General features: G+C 38.1%; 2 protein-coding genes and 3 pseudogenes across 6 annotated transcripts in view; 2 read left to right on the forward strand and 3 right to left on the reverse strand.

Moving 5' to 3' along the window:
- The first annotated feature begins 502 nt into the window (after positions 1–502).
- On the forward strand, positions 503–10833 carry ssbp3b (single stranded DNA binding protein 3b). 4 transcript variants are annotated; one of them, XM_043247741.1, is made up of 17 exons: positions 504–678; positions 1346–1418; positions 1568–1629; positions 2154–2238; positions 5038–5127; positions 5969–6040; positions 6240–6299; positions 6402–6462; positions 6554–6677; positions 7113–7161; positions 7269–7304; positions 7394–7448; positions 7652–7716; positions 7907–7979; positions 8064–8092; positions 8855–8953; positions 9196–10833. In XM_043247741.1, exons 1-17 carry the CDS (start codon positions 623–625, stop codon positions 9223–9225), a joined length of 1119 nt encoding a protein of 372 aa, XP_043103676.1. In that variant the 5' UTR covers positions 504–622; the 3' UTR covers positions 9226–10833. The 4 variants fall into 4 exon arrangements, with proteins under 4 accessions (XP_043103678.1, XP_043103676.1, XP_043103677.1 ...); XM_043247740.1 differs by having other exon boundaries at positions 505–678; positions 9193–10833; XM_043247743.1 differs by lacking the exon at positions 5969–6040 and having other exon boundaries at positions 503–678.
- A 1789-nt stretch (positions 10834–12622) lies between these two features.
- On the reverse strand, positions 12623–14870 carry LOC122350691 (annotated as a pseudogene).
- Positions 14871–15653: 783 nt separating this feature from the next.
- On the reverse strand, positions 15654–17464 carry LOC122350692 (annotated as a pseudogene).
- An 832-nt stretch (positions 17465–18296) lies between these two features.
- On the reverse strand, positions 18297–19362 carry LOC122350693 (annotated as a pseudogene).
- Positions 19363–21348: 1986 nt separating this feature from the next.
- LOC122350046 (zinc finger protein GLIS1) overlaps positions 21349–23059 on the forward strand; it is a 70235-nt gene continuing 68524 nt past the window's right edge. For both annotated transcript variants that reach the window (XM_043246228.1, XM_043246229.1), the window contains exons 1-2: positions 21349–21508; positions 21685–21981. In XM_043246228.1, the coding sequence (XP_043102163.1) occupies positions 21726–21981 (256 nt within the window). In that variant the 5' untranslated portion in view covers positions 21349–21508; positions 21685–21725. The remainder of the gene's footprint in view (positions 21509–21684; positions 21982–23059) is intronic.

Raw genomic sequence — 23059 nt, forward strand, 5'->3', positions numbered from 1 at the left:
TGTGCAAAGCTAAAGTTAATTAATTACAAAGAGATATGATTACTCTCGCTGATGAAAAGTGCATTGAGGTAAAAGTGATAAATTAATTTTAAAAATCATGTGTTAAAAAATGTGTTTTACGTTGCAATTATTATTATTGCTATTACTGAAACTGTTGTTATTGTAATTAATAAGACTTGTTTCAAGAGGCTAATTTTCAAGCCATAATGATATTAGTGAACGATTCAGTTTAATTTCCTTGTTTGTATTGCGTTTTCTCAGAGTTTTGCTATCATGGTATGCAACCTATTAGGGCAATACAGTAAACAAATATACGGCTAATTAATGCGGAGCGCTTAATGCAACCCATCTTTAAAGAATCACAGGAAATTGGAGGAAGGAACTATTTGGTCACCGTTCATACGTCACTGCAGGGGCTTCACGCAAGAGAAATGGCGCACTGCCATTGGTCACTTGCCCTTGTCAATCACACAGCACCATTCCCCCCGCCCCGGTGGCCAAGGTTGGTTGAGAAGGCGTCAGTGTGTTTAGTTTGTGCAGTCGAACCTGGAGCAGTGACAGATGAATTGTCGAAAATAGAGGAAAAGGGAACGCGGGCGACTCTCCCGTGTAGAAAAAAAACATGTTTCCTAAAGGCAAAAGCTCCGTCGTGCCATCGGATGGTCAAGCTCGGGAAAAGTAAGATCTTTTGAACATCGGCCGTCGTGCGTGTGTTATTGTGTTGGATGTAGCCTATTGTTAGGGCAGTATAGGCACGGCTGCATATGGAGCGTATGCTGCTGCTATAGGCTTGTCGTGAGAGCGTTGAATCGAAAGTGCCCAGCCGTGCGCCATTCTGGGGTCCCCTTATGGCACAGAGCTTTCGCTTCTGGTTATTGTGAGGAGATCCAGAATAAAAACCGTGCCTTTTAAAATCACCTACATTTTAATGCAGCCATTTGAAATAGTTTCTGCATGCGGGACGGGCGCTTCGGTGTTCCTTGTTTCATTTTGCCTCAGACGCCAGCCTTGGAGGGGAGTGGGTCCCGTCTTTTGTTTAGTTTTTATGCATTTTGCATGTTATTGAGGTTCATTTTTGCTCAATGGGGGGTTTTTGAATAATAAAAAATGATGAATGAATTAAATATTTAAATTGTGGGGATGTATAGAATTTCCTGGTTAATATAATGAGCATTTCTTTAAATAACACATTAATTTTTTTTTTTACTGTGGACAATGTTTAAGTATCAACTAGAGAGGAGTGTGACACAATACTGATTTCGTTTGAGTTTGTCCTCCTCACCAACCATATTTTATTTTCATTGTATAATTTACTTAATATTGTGTGTTTTCTGTTTTATTGCAGGTTAGCTTTGTATGTTTATGAGTATTTGTTACACATTGGTGCTCAGAAGTCAGCGCAAACTTTCCTGTCAGAAGTAAGCACCCCAATCTCAGTGGAAGACCATACTCTTGTTGTTTTTTTTACAGACACACTTGTAAAAATTAAAATTTTAAATGTATTTCAGTCCTATGCACTCGTAGACTGCATATTTAAAACAGTTGATCCTTTTCTGGTCCATTTTAGATCCGATGGGAAAAGAACATCACGCTGGGAGACCCTCCTGGGTTCCTGCATTCCTGGTGGTGGTGAGTATTTTAAGTGTATTTTGTCTTTTTATAACATTAATAGTAATAGTAGATCCGTAAATGAAAATAACTAAAGTTAGTATTTACTCACCTTTTGTGTTGCGAACCTGGATGATTTTATTTTATCCTACCGAGCACGAAAGAAGAAATGTTGAAGATTGTACTGGTCGTTATTTACATAATAATGGAAACTGAAGCTTTCGTGCTTCAAAAAATGTTGTCCATGCAACTTGTTGTGCGAATATTTTTTCTTTTGAATTTTTTTTTTAAACCATATGTGTATGCAAGAATTGGACTGAAATTTGTGTTGTTATTCACTGAAAATCTTTGATCATGCACAGCTGTTAAATTATATGGTTAATTTTTATTGCAATGAAATCTTCCCAACAATAACAAAAAAAATAATAATTCCATTGAAGCAGAAGGCGTAGAGGTTTGAAATGACACGAAAATAAGTAATAATTTTTTTGCATGAACCATAGGCATATATGCAGGCTTATTTGACCAATTTTTCTTTACCCCAGTGTCTTTTGGGACCTCTACTGTGCGGCTCCTGAGAGGAGAGACACATGCGAACATTCAAGCGAGGCCAAGGCTTTCCATGACTATGTGAGTAGAAAAGCGCAGACTTTTTCCATAATGTATGCAGATTAGAGGACAGAATTGCATTTCATGTGCCTGTGACTCTTGCAGACTCTGGAAGAGTGTCTGTGTTTTATAATAAGGAAGTGTGTACAGTGTCGTTTGTGAAGGATGTAGTAATCACCCCTACAATAGCAATGATGTCAGCAGAGTTTTCCATGGAATCATCACTGTTTCTAGACAAAGATGGTACGTGTCTCGGACGATCAGCTTTGCAATGTACGTGATGTTCAGCTGATTGGAAATCAAGTCCTGCGTGAACAAAGATTGAACCCAGGATATCTCTTTATTAAAAGATATTTCAAAACTGTTGTGTGGCACTTTTTAAAATGTGCCTTTGGACCACAAAACCAGTAATAAGGGTATTTTTATTATTATTATTATTGTTATTATTATTATTATTATTTACACATCATCTGAAAGCTGAATAAATAAGCTTTGCTTTATGAGGTTAGGACAATACTTGGCTGAGATATAGCTATTTGAAAATCTGGGATCTGAGGGTGCAAAATGAAATTCTTAGCAATGCATATTAATAATCAAATTGAGCTTTGATATATTTACAGTAGGTAATTCATAAAATATCTACATGTAGCATGAGAACTTAATACTCTAATGATTTTTAGCATAAAATAAAAATCATTTTGACCCATGTGTTGTTGGCTATTGCTGCAAACTATAACTGTGCCACTTAAGACTGGTTTTGTGGTCCAGGGTCGTGTATGGATTTGCAGACTGAAGCCCTTTACAGTGGCATGAAATTACTCACAAATCGAATAAAATCATTTTTAGGCAAGCCGAGTCCTAGTTTTCCATGAAATACAAATTGTATCATCTTTAAATCTCATTTCTATGCATTTTTCCCAACAGCTTATATAGGAACTTGTCTACGACTTTCCAGCTTTAGCGTCCTGCCAATAATATATGGCCGCTGTTGTCTAGCCGCAAGCTTTAGTGAGGGGCCACAGGTCAGAGGTCATATGCAGTGAGTCTAAAAATCAAACCCTTGCTCCTCTGTCTAGACATCCTAATCTGAAAGGATGCCGCCATACAGGGATACATGAAACGGTATTCTTCCGTGCGAAAATTTGTTGCATGTTCAGCGTGGCTACAGGATCTACAGGAGTGTTATAGGGCATTATGTTTTGAAGACCTCGTGTGATCGCCGCAGTCCTCCTGCCTTTTGTGCCCAGCTGTGGTCGAGACCGTGGCGTCAGGTCTGTGCTCTCTTACTCTCCAGAGGGTGGGGGAGGAGGCTGCGCCCTCTTTAAACAGTGGCCATGTTGTCTTCATGCTGTGTCAGGGGAAACACTCCCCCTCGGGCTGCGGTGGGGATGGAGAGTGATTGATGGCTGTCACGGAGCCTGTCGGTAGGCAGATTGAAAGGGAGGGAAGAGACAGATGGAACGAGGAGCGTAGAAGCAAACTTGGAGGGTGAGGGAAGGATGAGCTGCGTGGAGCAAGACCGTTTAGGGCTGGTTTTGTTGTTTCAGGGCATTCTGGTGATGTAATGATGTTCGATTGCCTATGGAGGGTTGTCGTCAGGGTAGGACAACCAAGAACATTTCCGTGGCTTAACTTGAAGGATTTTCCTTGGTTTTGAGAAATTTTAGCTAATCCTAAAGCGACCTAAAATTACGTTCCCACCCATTTCACTTCAGTAATATGATTTTCTGAGCGAAACAAGACACTCAGCAAGAGGAGGAAGGGTGAAAAAATTTTTTTTATTCTGAATTTATTGGATCACGAAAAATATAGATTTGTTGGATTGCTCACCTTTTGAAACAGGAAATGGCAGCCTTGGTGACGTCAGCCAAAATAGAAAATTTGGAAATGGATCAAGCAATTGAATTCTACTTCACACTTGAGTTTTCTTTGAAAAATAACATGCATTTTTATTATTATTTGTATATTGTGATAGAGTTTTTTAAATATTTTATTTCAGTTTTATTTAAATTTGTTTTTATTCTCTTTTTTTTGCTGTTCATATTTAGAAATATTTACACATTAAACTTATATTTACAGTATGTAAAATTTATTTCCGCTAACAAAGACTTATATATTTTTTGTTATAGTTAACTATAACACACTGGAGTGTGAATATGTTCAGAAAATATCTATTGTGTCTAATTAAAATGTGATTAGAGTATATCTATATATTTTTGTATTTATTATTACTTTTCTTTCTTTTTTTTTTTTTTTTTAAATAAAAAACTCCTCTTGGCCCTTGAACTGTGAATTTGAATGGTCTGAATGAAAAGCGTAGCTGTTCTATTGTTGCTGATCAGTCTCAGTCTGACTCTTCCCATTGGCCGGTTCTGATCTGTGTTGTTTCATCAGGGTCAGCTGCTCTTCTTTCTTTCTACCTCCTTCCTGTGGTATTTCACAGTGCTCTCCGAAAAGCCTTGCTTGGTTAACTCAGGCTGAAGTGTGACAGGCAGCAGACCACACTGTGCTTTTTCCACTGCCATTATATGCATGATCAAATCCCTGTTGTGCTCTGAAACCTAGTTCTTTCCTCTTGGTTTTGTAGACCTTAAAATTGGATTTTACACCAGTCAGTTGTGGCTATGCCGTTGGCTTTATTGCTTGCTGTTAGAGCACAGATTTATGAGTACTAGAATGCATTAAGCTGCGTTTTCTACTTGTGGAATAAATCTGTTTTCCTAGAGGAAGAAAAAAAAAATCAGTGCTTAAGATGTACAGGTGTTTTTCCTCTCTCCAATGTGTCCTGATCTTATTTTTCTTAATAATTTGTGCCCACAGAGTGCTGCAGCAGCTCCCAGTCCTGTTCTTGGGAACATGCCACCCGGAGATGGCATGCCAGGTGGACCCATGCCCCCTGGATTCTTTCAGGTTAGATCATCACCCTCTTTCTAAACCTCACGTCTTGTGAGATATTTTTAAGATGTGACTGATTGGTCACAGTGAATTAATGTTTCCCATGATTTTAAAAAGCTTTCCATCTTTTTATAGTCCTATATTGCATTACTACTTGAGCATAATTACACATTTTTCTTTCTTTTTTTTTTCTTATTCATATAATACTTTGAATATTTATATAAAATTTTATATATATACACACATTTCACTTATATTTAATATGTATTTATTATATATATATGGTATATGGTAAAGATCCTTTATACTTTTCCCGATGTAATCTTGTATTATCCTGTTTAAAAATAATTTTTAATTATATATTTTTACAATTTTTATATTGCCCAGTATTAATGATAACTTATGCAGAGGTTCGTATTCAGTGATTTGCCTGATAATGAAAATTATTTAGTTTTTTTTAAATCATGTAACCTAAGAAAAAACAGGGAATGATGGGGCAGCTACTCAGCGTTGGGTCCAGTATTGGCTTTCTCCATAAAAATTCTGTTCCACCTATTGAATTTTTCTTAAATGTTAAATTGAGCTCTTCCTGATCCATTTTGTTCACCCATGGATTCATTTGTTTAATTTGTGCTTTGCTCTGGTGGCTAAACAGAAACTCACGCTGGCAGTCACTTATGATTCTCAGTGCATTGTTCTGTGGTGTTGTTCTCTATCCAGCTTTTTAAATGGCCTAATGACTCTCTCTTTTTTTTTTTCTTTCTTGTCTCTCCATTACCTTTTATCACTTGCTACCTTTCCCATGCTTGGTCTCTCGCTCCTGCTCTCCTCTCATGTGGTCTCTTCACTTTCTTAGGGCCCTCCCGGCTCCCAGGCCTCCCCTCACGCTCCTCCTCCCCCTAACAGCATGATGGGACCCCATGGCCAGGTAGCGGCTCCTGTCTATTCACGGACTATTTCATTTGACCGATTCTGCCCTCTGTATTGTTTCTCTCTCGCCATCTTCCTGTTAGCCTGCTCTGCTGAGCTGTGGTTCCCCTGTGTTCTCGCAGGCATCTTTGCAACTTCATTAGATTCAGACAAAACGTCATTGTTACAGTTTTCTGATAAGTTGATTTGTGTTGCAGCCTTTCATGTCACCTCGCTTTGGTGGGGGACCACGACCCCCCATCAGAATGGGCAACCAGGTGAGTTCATCAGTGTGGTCTTGATGTCACTCTTTGTAGCTTTAAATGCCGATGAACAAAAAAAAGTATAATAAAATTAAATGTGTACTAAATCTTTTCCAGCCTCCAGGTGGAGTTCCAGCCGCCCAGCCAATGCTACCAAACATGGATCCCAGACTACAGGGTGAGTCTGAGTTATAAGTATATCAGAGTTAACATATTTTAAAGCTGCAGATGGTCTAAACTGATTTGACGACTTCTTTCCCTGTCTCAAGGGCCGATGCAGAGGATGAATGTTCCTAGAGGAATGGGACCCATGGGCCCTGGCCCCCAGAGTTTTGGAGGAGGGATGAGACCACCACACAATTCAATGGGCCCTGGCATGCCAGGAGTGAACATGTAAGACCTTTTGTGACTGCACTGTTTGGGGTTAAGATTTCATCTAAATTAATATTTTTATTCAACAAGGACACATCTAAATGATCAGAAGTTTTAGAGGCAAGTATTTATCAAATAATGTTAAAAGTGTTTTCAAATAATGAACAGCGTTTATCATTTCTTGAATGATTTCTGAAGCATAATGAGACTGGAGTAATAGCTGCTGAAAATTCAGCTTTGACATCACAGAAGCAAATTATATTTTAAAGTAACTTTTTGTTGTTGTAATACTATTTAGTAATATTATTATGTATTTATTTATTTTAAAAAAAGCAGCCTTGGTGAGCATAAAAGGCTTCTAAGAGAAAATCATACCAATTCCAATTTGTTTTTTTACAGTAGTTAATGATGTAAATGGAAACTGAATACTAATCCACATTATTTTGTGTTTTGTAGGGGGCCTGGAAATGGCAGACCACCATGGCCAAATCCAAATGCCAACAATGTAATATATTCAAACACATTTGAAGTATTTTATTACAAGAATTACATTTATTTCTGTGATGGAAATGTACCACATGCCCAAACCTAATTCTGTTTGTTTTGGTTTAGATGCCATATTCATCACCATCTCCTGGTGCTTATGGGGTAAGTAAAAGTTCCTCATTTTATTACTATAATAATTCATAAAGACTTTGGAATATTACTTTAAAGCTGTAATCCATTTGTTTCTCCAGGGTCCGCAAGGAGGGGGGCCTCCAGGAACACCTGGAATTGTCCCTAGTCCAGCAGGTCAGTTTACCACTTATTCAGTTGAGAAAACACACTGTAATTCAGCTGAGAGTCTTTCATAACCTTTTCAATTGGATTTAGTTGAATTCTGATTTCCATAGATGTCAGAATTACCCCAAGCTTTGCCTAAAGCATAATATTGATTTTTTTAACTGATCATGCAGAGATTTCCATCCCATTAATGAAACATCTCTCACCCTCAGATTCCAACAACTCCAGTGAAAACCTGTACACCATGATAAACTCAGGAGGTGGAGGCCGCAACAGCGTAAGACAGACCTGCTGACTCATTTCTCAGAGGCACACCATTCAGAAATTGCTTAGTGTAGTACATTAACACAGCAGAAGTGCCCTTGGCTGTGCTCATGTTATCCTTTTTCATCATTACTGTCTTGATGACAGAACATGTCTGATATGATTTTTTTTTTTAAATATTTCTTTGTTCACCTGGTTTTTAGTTTCCCATAGGCCCAGGTTCTGAGGGCCCCCTAGGGGCCATGGCAGGAATGGACCCTATGCATATGAACGGAGGTAACCCTACTGTAAATACACAGTTATGTTTAAAATAAAAACTTTTTTTACATTTTAATTTTTTTAAATCTTGTGCCTCTATAGGTTCAGGAGACCTGGATGGACTTCCAAAGGTGATTATAGTCTTTCTAAAAGCATTTAAAGACCACCAATTTTATATTTTCTTGGCATTAGAATTTGATGTATTTTAAGAATATTTAATAGAATGCTGTGGGTCCTAAAACATGAAAATGAGTAGGCATTTTTGTCCTTAAAATTGTGAGCAAATCTGGAAGATCGCAATGGTTTACAATTTCCATTTCAGGGCAAAATCACTTCCTGTTAAATTGGCAATATCACTAAGAAAGCTAGGAAAAGCCACTTTTTAATGCAATATTCCAAAACGTGTATAAAAATAGGTGCACGGACATACAACAGCCTTTCATAAAAAGGCAGTTGTTAACCAGTGACTAATAGTTTTTCAGTCAGATTTTACTGCTCGTTGTGTTTGTTCTCGCATTTTTACAAGCTACTCAACTAAACCCATTTTAAAATAAGAAAGGGGTTCGAAAGATCGAAAGGGGTTTCAAAAACCTAGTGGTGTTAAAGTCATGCTGAGATGTAGTTTGTTTACAGCATAACTTTAGCTTTTTACTATTGAGATAGACTTCAAAATTTCATATGTGAAGATTATCATGATGAAAAAAGAATCCTAAATATTAACACGCAGCTTATTTTCTGAAGTAATCCAAAAGCTAATGGAAAAAATCCTATTGGACGTAACTTCCAGGTTGGCCAGAAATAACTAAATACGTAATCTCTGCAGCACTTTAATTCACTACTTATTCAAATCCTGTAAGAGAACTTTCCAAATAATTTTCCCATCTCATCATCAGAATTCTCCTAACAACATGAGTGGCATGAGCAATCCACCCGGGACCCCTAGAGATGAAGATGTAGGAGGCAGCTACCTTCACTCCTTCCAGAATGAGAATGTAAGATCTGTCAACTTTTACATCCCTTGTTATGTTACAACAGGGTTTCCCAAAGTGGGGTTTGTGAAAAGATAAAGGTTATGAAAATGGCATCCAGTTAATATAGCCTAAAAATGAATGTGGCAATACCAGGCACAGCTCTAAAAAAAAGAGCAGTGTGCTGGAGCAATACAACATAAAAACCAAATTGGGGTAAAGTGAGTTTGTACTAACTTGTTTGTTTCTTTCTGTTTTTACAGCAGTACTCTCCTTCCATGACCATGAGTGTCTGATGCCAGTCTGTTTGCTCCATTCTGGAAACTCAGTTGGCCATCGATGACATAGACAGAGTACATGTACAGGAAATGGAATTGGGTGGGACTGCCCTGCATCCTCACAAGTGGTCTCATGCAATATCAAAATGATTTTTGTTGTTACTTTTTTTTTTTTTTTTTTTTTTTTTTTTTAAATGGCTAGCAAACCTTTTCTCCTCTCTTAAGATCGGAATGATCTAAATGTGACTCAGTGCTCCTGGATTTTTAGTTTTCTTGTTCCCCTCCAGAGGCCATCTCTCATTAAGAAGAAAAGTATGGTTACTGCTGACATAATTGCTGGATGTGTGTACATTTTGTGCCGAAGAGGAATAATTGCAGTTTGCTCTCTCTCTCTCTCTCTCTCTCTCTCGAAATCCAACGTCCACGTCCAACTTCAGCATGGTTTACACGTACAAAACTTCCTCCGACTTTTTGACACTGAACTCTCATACGTGGCCTTGAATTCTGTGAATATTTTATTGCCTTTCGATGACCTGTTTTTATTTTCTCCGGTGAAATGCATCAAGTGGTGAGAGAATTCTGTCTTTTCTGAACGGGGAAAGACTCGCAGTTGTATTTTACTCGTACACTGTCATTTTTGTCTTCAAGCATTATAAGCAGCTGCTTTTAAGGAATAACCGCGTTGACGGGTCCCGTCGTGAAGATGACTTTTTTTTTTTTTTTGTTTTCTGCACTGATTTCATGTTCTCTTATTTTTCTGAAATTTAACTGCTGTCTCAATCTTTGGTCGAAGACTGAATGATATGCTGATCCTCTCAGATGCTGACCCTGACAAACATACTACCTATGAGACCTTCTCAGAGCTCCTCAGGCGGGTGACTGGATTACGCGTCTGGATGGGTCTCCCTACAAAAATGTTCGGCCGTTATTGGGTTTGATTATGTCATGATGAATTTGTGATGGTTAAAGATACCCATATCATGTTTTCTTTTCTTTTTTTAATATATATATGTAATTCCCTCCCATGTGCCTCTTGTTTTAATTCTGAAATGGTTTGATGTTGGCTCAAAGGCGGATCCCGTAAGGATGTTGCATTTGTAAGCCAGGCTCTAGCGTGTTTGGATTTGTTTTGTATTAGGTTTCATTTTTGAGCGACATCAGACAAAGTCATACTACAGTTAGAATGGTAACTTATTCTATTTATACAGACACTTGGACATTGTTTTACATTTTAGTAGTTGTTTTGCACTGCTTTTGTTAGCTTGTGCATCATACTTTTAACTTTGGGCTGAATAGGCTTGTTTATATATTGACTACTAAATTATTTGTCTCCTTTTGAGGATTTTTGTCTTATGTTTTTCAGTCATTTATACTAATTCAAGCAGGAAAGCAGCGTTTCAGCCTACCTTCAGTTTCCAGCAAATCGCTTTTTAAGAGAAAAGGGAAAGCTCAATGTGAAATGATTTTAACTTTGGAAAATGATGTAAAGCTGTTGATGTTCCCCGACTTCTTTAGGGTAGCATCTCTCCAGAGGGCCAAGATCCAGCCATTTGATTTCCATGTAAATCATTCTCTTTGAATCAGTGAACCAGTTTCGATGTAAGATAAAGTTGTTCCCAAATTGTCTCAAGCCTCTGTTTGTTTTCACTCTTGGTACATTGCATGTAATGTTTTTAGCAGGCAGAGTGTGTCTTATTTAATCCATTCATGACGCTCTTCGCTCTCCTCTACTACGAAACATCCAGCACGATCATAGTGAACAAGGCTCAGACTTTCTGAAAGGGTCACGTACAACCTTTGAGGCACAAGTGATTCAGAAGAGCTCTACATGTTTCGCCCAACCAACTGGCACTTAAACTCTACAAACCAGTGATCACGCTTAAGAGTCTTATTCTTTCTCAGCAACTCTCAAATGGTATTCGTGACTGTTCCCACAGAAAATATTTTGATACACATATATAAGTAGTTTGCAACCTTTTTGCCTCCAAGGCTCCATAGTGACCCCAAAGTATTGGAGACCCACCCTGTCTAGGCTAATAGGTTTCTACTGGTATGTCTGCTGATGATCTTTTTAATTTATAGGAACTATATGTGTTACTTTCAAATATTTTAGAGTTTGGAATACCCAGAAAAATGACAACACAAGTTCTTTATAAAACACCCATAGTGTTTAAAGGTTTTAAAACTGAGAAGCTTGTTCTTGACAGGGGGAATTAAAAAAAACAACTAACAACAACTAGTTCAACCTATTGCTTGTTTTATCTTCAATTTATTTCAAGTCAACTTGAGGCATCCTTTAAAATTTACTAATGCTTTTTAGTGGGCCTCGGCCCTCCGCTGCTGTAGAATGAGATGTTTGTTCGCTAGCATCCTTTGTAGTGCCTCACAAACGAGCAACGACTTTCTGTGTGAATGACCGCTTTTGAGAATCTGAACAGCCCCAGTGGTGTTCACAACATTGCTGAAATAATATATTGGTAGATTATATTCTGTGACTTGGCTGCCTGATCTTGTGGGAAACTCAACTGTCATTCTAATTACGATGGAAATCAAAGGTCATGCTAAAAAAAAAAAAAAAAAGTCAATAATTTACAGTTTATAACTGGCAATAAGACATTTTAAAGACTGGTGAATATAAAAAGCTCTGTGTATCTACATTGAGCAAACCAGTTGTACCATTAGTTCTTAAGAAAAATGTTTTGAGAGATAGGAGCCCTTTCAAAAAAACGAAAATAGAGTCTGGAGTTAAACTTTGTCTTTGGATCAGTCTGTAGTGTTTGCAGCTCTGTAAGCAACAGGGTCCTGACTGCCAAATACAACATGTGACATGAGTTCAGCGTACAAATGCAGTCACAAGGTTAAGGTTCTTGCAGCTAACAGCAGGAATAGAACATTGTTTATCATTCATGAATATCTCACAATTGAATTAAAAATAAAACAGGTAGACGACCAAAATCCTCCCCATCTTTTACAGGTTAGCAAATCATTTTTGTACAAGGGTTATGAAAAAACATCCATTTGCAATGCATTATGTCAGCATATTCTGAAGTATCATTTACATTTAGCAGTGTCCATTGAAGACCAGGATTACTGTTGTTAGCGGGCATTTGAATGAATTTAGCTTTTAGGTTTGATAAGATGTACTGGATGAAAGGGTACTAAAGACACATTGACCGTAAAATGATTTTGTGAAGCTGTTCTTTTTTTAATAGATTCAGTGACTGCAACATTCAACCTGTTCATAACTGCTTTATAATGCAATCTGTCTTTTTTTGTAAAGTGGCATTGTTATTGTTCAAATTGTGCAGCTTAAAAGAAGTCATTTGAAATATTTGGCAGGTCAAGCATGGTTTAAAAGAGCAGTTCGAGATTTAGCTTTCTCATGAAAGTAAAGTAACCACGCTCACTCTTATGAGACACGTATGACTGTTTATTTGAATAGCTGAATAGAAAAACTCTGAATATTTAGTGAAATCTGTGCTGTAAAATATGTTTAGAACAAATGACTAAAATAATCAGTTTACAGTTCACACAGTTTAACCCTGTAAGCATCATTTAGTCACAAGCTCCAAAAAAATCTTACAAGCACAGATGCCCTTCACAATCTCTGCTGTTGGATATTCATCACAGGCTTTGAATATGATGCTGGTATGATAATTATGCATTTGCATTAAAGCAGAAAATATAAATCAATGTTTAATAACAAACTGCAAAAATAAAAAATTACAAATGGCATACAAAAATATACGCTAAGGATACTGTCATCTACTTATATTTCACATTCCATGTATTTGAAACATCAAGGTACAGAGACCGGATGGTTTAATCTGTACCTGTCACAAGCAAACACAAGGATTCACAAAATGAGTTCAGGCACTAGAATTTCAGATGCAATGCAATCTTGGACAGAACACTTCCATTTTTTCCCTTTTAATTCATTTTCTCCAGAACGTTTCGAACCTCTTCAGGGTTGTACCCCCAAGGTCCGATGCCACCCTGTTAGAAAGATTAAAAACGAGTGTGAAAATCCTTCCACGCTGTGGGCTTCCTGATGAATATATTTAGACAATACAAAACGCTGGAAATCAAAAATGCAACAAAAGCAAAAGAACAGACCCAAGCGACTACAAATCCCTTTCAGCTCATTCCAAACCTTTCACCTCTATAAACACGTGAAATCTCTTACTACAAGAGGAAAAGTGTGTGTAAAAGCCTATGGCCAAGGTTAAAATGTAAAAGCTCTCACGAGAGCAGTTCTGAAGCTTTGGAGGCATTTCCTGTACTTGTGTGTAGTTCGTCTACATTACAGAACGCTCACCTGATAGATAACTTTCCCGCTCTGAATGACATAGAGGCGCTCAGGCAGGGCTCCGTATTTGCTGGCAGTGATGTTGCTCATCTCATCCACTACCACGGGGCAAAGGGGGTCTTCTTTGGCCAGGGTCCGGGCCGCAGCCAGTCTCTCCTCCAAGTTTTTGTGCACGCTGATGTCGACGTTGTTTGCAAAGGACCAAGCATCTGCAAAAAACATATCACTCCACATAGTATTGTAGGAATAGTTCAAATCAAGCCATATTGTTACCATCAGGACTGTACAGGGTATTCTAGGCATAGTTTACATCAACCCATATAGTTACTATTGCATCAGGGCTAAAGCTAATTATTTGAACTATTATTGTCATTACCAGTTGCATGCGCTTCTGCAAGGTAAACAATGAGGAAATCTGCCACATCACTGAAGTCCTTGACCAGTTGTTTGAACTCGTCAAGCTTGTAGAGAAATGGGGGTCATGTGCAGCTTCCAAAACTGAGAACCAGCGGACGTTTTCCTGTAAAGAAGACTGCATCAGTAACAGTGTTGGGTGTAATGCATTACTAATTAATTAACTTATATGTGGTTGCATTAAATACTACCTAGACTACGAAAAGTAATTTTTTAATGCAAAATTAGTTTTTTTTTTTAATAGTTAAATTGGAAAAGACCTCTAGGAACGATAAAGTCATTATAGCACAAAGTTTAGTTACGCTACTACTAACAATAATAATGATGAAGACATTTACCTTTGACAAAACGATGAACGCTCGTTTTCTGTCCGTCCAGGGTGAATAAAGCTGTGTCCGGAGCCGCGTGCCCCTCAAACGCCTCCAGGCCCAGCGAGCACCAGTTCACGGAGAGCACGGTTTTAATGAACGCCAGAGAAAAGAAAGTCGGACCCCAGTCTTCGTATCTGAATTTGGGATTTTGAGTCATCGTCGACTTCTCTCCCATTTTCAGATGGATTTTCATCATCAGTCCCGGGGAAACGAACGACAGGAGCTTCAACAGGATCATCTGCGCGATCGCTAATAATACCATGACCACAGCCGATACATAAACGTAAAGTTTTTTAAACGCATATCCCACTGTGGTCCCCATCGCGAGGAGATTTGATCGGTCCACGCGTCTTGGCGCGAGCGCTACGCGAACGACGCAGACATCAAACTTTGCTCGTGTTGTTGTAGCGGAGCCGTACCGCCCTCCACACGTTACATCACGCCAAAATTCAAGACCAGATCTCACGTGGGCGAAGGCTTTGCTTATTATTAATTATGTCGCATCGGTGTTGCTTGGTAACCTTTCTGGAGACTAATTTTCATAAGCCTTTATCATAGCAGGATTTGTTTTTTCGCCATGCGAAAAGCGACCGCTTGCCTTTAGCAAATATCTGGGCTACTGGAATACGTCACGCAGCTTAATTAATATTCATAAACCCACCTTCGCCATAGTAAGAATCATAACTTCGCTTGTACATTGTTATATTTACCATAGCGGACGCGCAATAGCTCTTGCGTTATTTACGCAAATTAATTTTATAGCTTGTTTACCCGAGGAAGATAAACAGGAATGTTTTAGTTGTAAATGCTACTTATTATTCCCAGTTTTAAGTGAATTCATTTCAGTATTCACAAAATAAGCATCTAGTTTTTTTTCCCCAAATGGACCCTCCCCTTTCTACAGAAACCTTTTCTGTTTCAGAACTGTTGTTAGGAAACATTAATTATTCAGTGTGTTTTACTGTGTTATAAAGGTTTATTAGCTATGTCATGTTGCTTCATATCCCTTCGAGAGCTGTAAGTTTCTTCCTTCGACTCGAATTGAAGTTTCAAGTTCATAGTTCGTCTTACAGGTGCAAGAAATGATAATAGAGACAATCACTGCATGAACACTTGGAAGGTCCAGATGGTCCAGATGCAGAAATCGTTGTGACAGATTATATAAATAGATTATAGCAGTAAAAGTTAATAACAACATATACATTTTATTAATATATTATTTATTTTGTTGCATGGCAGTCATAAACAGAATTTTAACTTTTGCCAAAGACAATTAGTTAGAGTAACTTATATATATGCTCTTTACCTTACCTTTTTCAAGCTGAAATCGATAAATCAGACAGTAGAGTACGTAATAAAACATAATTTTTAATATTAACGTCTAAGTTGTCGTGGCTTATATGACATACACTATGAGATACATATGTGTGTGTGTGTGTAAAAGTACAAATTCGTGCAAACACTTCCATTTTTTCCCTTTTAATTCATTTTAATTCAGAACGTTTCGAACCTCTTCAGGGTTGTACCCCCAAGGTCCGATGCCACCCTGTTAGAAAGATTAAAAACGAGTGTGAAAATCCTTCCACGCTGTGGGCTTCCTGATGAATATATTTAGACAATACAAAACGCTGGAAATCAAAAATGCAACAAAAGCAAAAGAACAGACCCAAGCGACTACAAAACCCTTTCAGCTCATTCCAAACCTTTCACCTCTATAAACACGTGAAATCTCTTACTACAAGAGGAAAAGTGTGTGTAAAAGCCTCTGGCCAAGGTTAAAATGTAAAAGCTCTCACGAGAGCAGTTCTGAAGCTTTGGAGGCATTTCCTGTACTTGTGTGTAGTTCGTCTACATTACAGAACGCTCACCTGATAGATAACTTTCCCGCTCTGAATGACATAGAGGCGCTCAGGCAGGGCTCCGTATTTGCTGGCAGTGATGTTGCTCATCTCATCCACTACCACGGGGCAAAGGGGGTCTTCTTTGGCCAGGGTCCGGGCCGCAGCCAGTCTCTCCTCCAAGTTTTTGTGCACGCTGATGTCGACGTTGTTTGCAAAGGACCAAGCATCTGCAAAAAACATATCACTCCACATAGTATTGTAGGAATAGTTCAAATCAAGCCATATTGTTACCATCAGGACTGTACAGGGTATTCTAGGCATAGTTTACATCAACCCATATAGTTACTATTGCATCAGGGCTAAAGCTAATTATTTGAACTATTATTGTCATTACCAGTTGCATGCGCTTCTGCAAGGTAAACAATGAGGAAATCTGCCACATCCCTGAAGTCCTTGACCAGTTGTTTGAACTCGTCAAGCTTGTAGAGAAATGGGGGTCATGTGCAGCTTCCAAAACTGAGAACCAGCGGACGTTTTCCTGTAAAGAAGACTGCATCAGTAACAGTGTTGGGTGTAATGCATTACTAATTAATTAACTTATATGTGGTTGCATTAAATACTACCTAGACTACGAAAAGTAATTTTTTAATGCAAAATTAGTTTTTTTTTTTAATAGTTAAATTGGAAAAGACCTCTAGGAACGATAAAGTCATTATAGCACAAAGTTTAGTTACGCTACTACTAACAATAATAATGATGAAGACATTTACCTTTGACAAAACGATGAACGCTCGTTTTCTGTCCGTCCAGGGTGAATAAAGCTGTGTCCGGAGCCGCGTGCCCCTCAAACGCCTCCAGGCCCAGCGAGCACCAGTTCACGGAGAGCACGGTTTTAATGAACGCCAGAGAAAAGAAAGTCGGACCCCAGTCTTCGTATCTGAATTTGGGATTTTGAGTCATCGTCGACTTCTCTCCCATTTTCAGATGGATTTTCATCATCAGTCCCGGGGAAACGAACGACAGGAGCTTCAACAGGATCATCTGCGCGATCGCTAATAATACCATGACCACAGCCGATACATAAACGTAAAGTTTTTTAAACGCATATCCCACTGTGGTCCCCATCGCGAGGAGATTTGATCGGTCCACGCGTCTTGGCGCGAGCGCTACGCGAACGACGCAGACATCAAACTTTGCTCGTGTTGTTGTAGCGGAGCCGTACCGCCCTCCACACGTTACATCACGCCAAAATTCAAGACCAGAGCTCACGTGGGCGAAGGCTTTGCTTATTATTAATTATGTCGCATCGGTGTTGCTTGGTAACCTTTCTGGAGACTAATTTTCATAAGCCTTTATCATAGCAGGATTTGTTTTTCGCCATGCGAAAAGCGACCGCTTGCCTTTAGCAAATATCTGGGCTACTGGAAAACGTCACGCAGCTTAATTAATATTCATAAACCCACCTTCGCCATAGTAAGAATCATAACTTCGCTTGTACATTGTTATATTTACCATAGCGGACGCGCAATAGCTCTTGCGTTATTTACGCAAATTAATTTTATAGCTTGTTTACCCGAGGAAGATAAACAGGAATGTTTTAGTTGTAAATGCTACTTATTATTCCCAGTTTTAAGTGAATTCATTTCAGTATTCACAAAATAAGCATCTAGTTTTTTTTCCCCAAATGGACCCTCCCCTTTCTACAGAAACCTTTTCTGTTTCAGAACTGTTGTTAGGAAACATTAATTATTCAGTGTGTTTTACTGTGTTATAAAGGTTTATTAGCTATGTCATGTTGCTTCATATCCCTTCGAGAGCTGTAAGTTTCTTCCTTCGACTCGAATTGAAGTTTCAAGTTCATAGTTCGTCTTACAGGTGCAAGAAATGATAATAGAGACAATCACTGCATGAACACTTGGAAGGTCCAGATGGTCCAGATGCAGAAATCTTTGTGACAGATTATATAAATAGATTATAGCAGTAAAAGTTAATAACAACATATACATTTTATTAATATATTATTTATTTTGTTGCATGGCAGTCATAAACAGAATTTTAACTTTTGCCAAAGACAATTAGTTAGAGTAACTTATATATATGCTCTTTACCTTACCTTTTTCAAGCTGAAATCGATAAATCAGACAGTAGAGTACGTAATAAAACATAATTTTTAATATTAACGTCTAAGTTGTCGTGGCTTATATGACATACACTATGAGATACATATGTGTGTGTGTGTGTAAAAGTACAAATTCGTGCAAACACTTCCATTTTTTCCCTTTTAATTCATTTTAATTCAGAACGTTTCGAACCTCTTCAGGGTTGTACCCCCAAGGTCCGATGCCACCCTGTTAGAAAGATTAAAAACGAGTGTGAAAATCCTTCCACGCTGTGGGCTTCCTGATGAATATATTTAGACAATACAAAACGCTGGAAATCAAAAATGCAACAAAAGCAAAAGAACAGACCCAAGCGACTACAAATCCCTTTCAGCTCATTCCAAACCTTTCACCTCTATAAACACGTGAAATCTCTTACTACAAGAGGAAAAGTGTGTGTAAAAGCCTCTGGCCAAGGTTAAAATGTAAAAACTCTCACGAGAGCAGTTCTGAAGCTTTGGAGGCATTTCCTGTACTTGTGTGTAGTTCGTCTACATTACAGAACGCTCACCTGATAGATAACTGTCCCGCTCTGAATGACATAGAGGCGCTCAGGCAGGGCTCCGTATTTGCTGGCAGTGATGTTGCTCATCTCATCCACTACCACGGGGCAAAGGGGGTCTTCTTTGGCCAGGGTCCGGCCGCAGCCAGTCTCTCCTCCAAGTTTTTGTGCACGCTGATGTCGACGTTGTTTGCAAAGGACCAAGCATCTGCAAAAAACATATCACTCCACATAGTATTGTAGGAATAGTTCAAATCAAGCCATATTGTTACCATCAGGACTGTACAGGGTATTCTAGGCATAGTTTACATCAACCCATATAGTTACTATTGCATCAGGGCTAAAGCTAATTATTTGAACTATTATTGTCATTACCAGTTGCATGCGCTTCTGCAAGGTAAACAATGAGGAAATCTGCCACATCACTGAAGTCCTTGACCAGTTGTTTGAACTCGTCAAGCTTGTAGAGAAATGGGGGTCATGTGCAGCTTCCAAAACTGAGAACCAGCGGACGTTTTCCTGTGAAGAAGACTGCATCAGTAACAGTGTTGGGTGTAATGCATTACTAATTAATTAACTTATATGTGGTTGCAGCCAGTCTCTCCTCCAAGTTTTTGTGCACGCTGATGTCGACGTTGTTTGCAAAAGACCAAGCATCTGCAAAGAACAGAAGAATTTTACAAGTTATTTAACATATAACTCTAGCTTCCAAAACTCAGAGACGGTGGATGTTTCCCTGTGAAGAAGACTGCATCAGTAACAGTGTTGGGTGTAATGCATTACGTACCGAGTACTTACGGTAATTTAAATAAGGGGTTAATCCTAATTGTTCTGTAATTTAGTTACAGTTACGTTTGATGTAATTGCATTAAATACTGTATAGGCTATAATAATGAATGTTTTTAAAGTAACATCCCTTTAAAAAACGTAATAATAATAAATTGAAAAATGCAATATTATTAAACTAATCTAGTATTAAACTAATCTGATCAGGATTAACAACAACAACAAAAAAATTATAAATCCTATCTCTTGTTATGCAATATACCAAATATTTCTATCACTCTTTTTGTCAGCTTGTGGATTGTTATTATTTTTCCCTCATTAACCTGAGCTTACATCAGTTTTTGAGTGAAAAAGCTGCATTTGTGCATAACTTGGTCAATATAAAAAAATGGGAAAAAAATGCATGTAAAAATGTTTAACTTGTTTTGAAAAGCTTTTATTCTGCACAAAATTGCACAAACAAAAAAAATCACACTTGTGGTGTACAACTAATTTATTTATAGAAAGCACTGACAGTAACGTTACCTTTAAGACTGTTCCCGGAGCAGCGCGGCCCTCAAAACGCCTCCAGGCCCAGCGGGATTTTGAGTCATCGTCGACTTCTCGTCATCAGTCCCGGGGAACCGAGTGACAGGAGTTTCAACAGGGTTATATGCACGAAAATATAAGAATTGCCACAGCTGATACATAAACAGAAAGTTTTCTGAGCGCATATCCCACTGTGGTGTGCATCGCGAAAAGATTAGACCGGTCCACGCGGCGTCGCGCGAGCACTACACGAACGACACAGACATCAAACTTTGCTCGTGCTGTAGCAAAAACTTACCAACAAGATTACATCACGCCAAAATTTAAGATCAAATATTACAAACGCAACGGCTTTACTCATTTTTTATTAATTATGTCATGTTTGCGTTGCTTTGTGACCTCCTTGGGCATTTATATAAAGATTTTTTCATTCGCCGGAGACTACTGCTCACTCGCCGTTAGCAAACAACCGGGCCAGCGTGGAAAAACGTGAAGCAGCGAAATTAATATTCATGAACCGACCTTCGCCATAGTAAGAATCATAACTGGGCTCCGTGCGTTGAGTACATGTAAAATGAAATTTTATTTTGTATTTGGAGCATAGTGGACCCATTGTCGGTTTTAAAAATACTGTATAAATACCACATTGTTTTTATACATTTTTATTTTTTTTTCTAAAAAAATTCCTAGCAATGATCTTAATAATTATTAGGCCAACTGCAATTTTAATGTTAGTTTCTAAAAATGTCCATAAGATGTCACTGTTGATATGTTTGACTGCAACACTTTTCTATTGTTTTTTTTTTCAGAAATCACAATTTTTTTAAAACTCCGCGATTTTCTAAACCGAAAATCAGAGAAATAAGTATAAGATTTTTACGCTAGTACCACATACTTCTCCATGCAATTAGTCTAATAATGATTTATTACTGATCTCTGTACCCTGAATAATCTTGTTTTGTCTGTTACACAGCAGATCTTAAATTATTAGTTGCTGTGTGATGACGAATCTAATTTCTGTCATGGCTAGGTCATCTGAGGAGGTTGTACAGAACTGTTTTAGTTTCATAAATGCTAATTATTGTTCCCAGTTTGAAGCGGCTGGAGATCAATTCCACTATTCGCTAAACATTCACCCAGTTTGTTCTCGATTGGTCCCTCCCCTTTCGGTAGCGTAAATTCATTGGCACTTCGAGCTGTCAATCAAAACAGGGACGCATGTTTTGCTTTTCAGAATTGATGCTATAGAAAACTCATAAAATTGCTGCTGAAACAGGAGAGAGGATGCGGTCTGTAAGAACACATTTAACAGCCAGTTGGACGCAGAAGTTGAGAGTCATCATCATTCAGTCAAAATATCCTCTCTGTCTTGCTTTGGAGGGTTTAAATAGGTAGGCTATGTTTTAAAATTCCTCTACAGCGCGTGAAAACATTAATTATTCTGCGCGTTTTACTGAGTTATGCTATAAAAGATATTGGTTGCATGCTTATCGTGTCGCTTCAGAGTCGTTTACGAGCTGTAAGAGTTTGTTCTTTCAAGTGAAGTTCACGATCCCTCATCCCACAGGTACAAGAAGCGATAAGGACTATTATTGTACGGGGACTGACATGCACACTTGGAAGTCAGAGGTCCAGATGCAGAAATCTGCCGCGCTTATTGGGATGGTCAGTCATCAGACAGATTTCACCGAGCTCGCCTTCTCCATGTTCAGCAGTAAAACAGACATCTGCCCGAAACGCGTCCCTGCTGACGGCTGTGGCTCGAATCCCGCCTCGATACAGATGCGTTGCGGATCTGAAGATCTCAAACTCCACGCGCATCACACCTCCAAACTTCACTGTTTCACCATGTCACCCGGAGAGGGTATGTACCTGCGGACTTTTGTCTTTACGGGTGCATTTTATTTATTTATTTATTTATTTTTTGCCGTATGGTTTCTGGATTAAAATGATCCCAGCTGTGGCTAAGCTTAATTAGGAATGCAAATATAAAATACCAATAAAATATTTAGCATTAATATGTAGCATTTAGTTAAATAAATTTAGCTTAATTAATAAACGTTTAATTAAACATGCTAACTTTCAATCTGAACAACAAAGCCGTTAGGTTTTAATATATATGATAAAAATAATATATATTTTTTATAATATATAAAGACATACTAATTAACTAATATAAATAAATAATACAATAATAATAATAATAATAATAATAATATAAAAACTAAAAATTAATTAGGCTGCATATAGAATTTGATGCATTAATTAATGTAGTTGCATAAGAGCCAGATATACATTAAAAACTTATATATATGGTGTGCAATAATACATGGGCATACTTTACAACAGCGTCTAAGCGCAAAAGCAAAATTGTGCACATCGTCCTGTCGCACTGTATTTTGGCACGATTCGACACAGTTCCTCTTTGCTAGGGCTTATCGCGTCTTGAGGAAAGATAAACGTGTCGCGCATATCCTAGTAAAGGGGCCTTTAAAAAAAACGTAACTAACAAACTTACATTAATCTCGCACGGTTTGTCTTTGATAAAATGCTTGATCGCTTTAAAGCAGACTATTATATCCTTTAATGGGATAGTTCAGTCACAGATTAATGTTGTTTTCGTTCTCATCCTCATATTGTATCATCCTTTACTTCATTACTTTTGTGGAACACAAACGTAGGTGTTAGTGGTTCCTCTTCGTTCACTGTTCTTTCTGTGCATCTTGTTAAATACACTAAAGGTGAATAGTGACTGAGGCTGTCATTACCCATACAGCATGAGACTGAGTAATAGAGAACACCATAATATTGCAATTGGAGATCACTGTAGGCAATACATAAAGAGTAATTCAGTAATCTCATTAATTTAGTCACAAAATCATCCTACATTGCATTTTTCATTGGAGAAGGAACACGGCGTTCTACAGTATTTAGTTTATGCA

Source organism: Puntigrus tetrazona, chromosome 8 (assembly GCF_018831695.1).
Source record: "Puntigrus tetrazona isolate hp1 chromosome 8, ASM1883169v1, whole genome shotgun sequence".
Classification (NCBI taxonomy): Eukaryota; Metazoa; Chordata; class Actinopteri; order Cypriniformes; family Cyprinidae; genus Puntigrus; species Puntigrus tetrazona.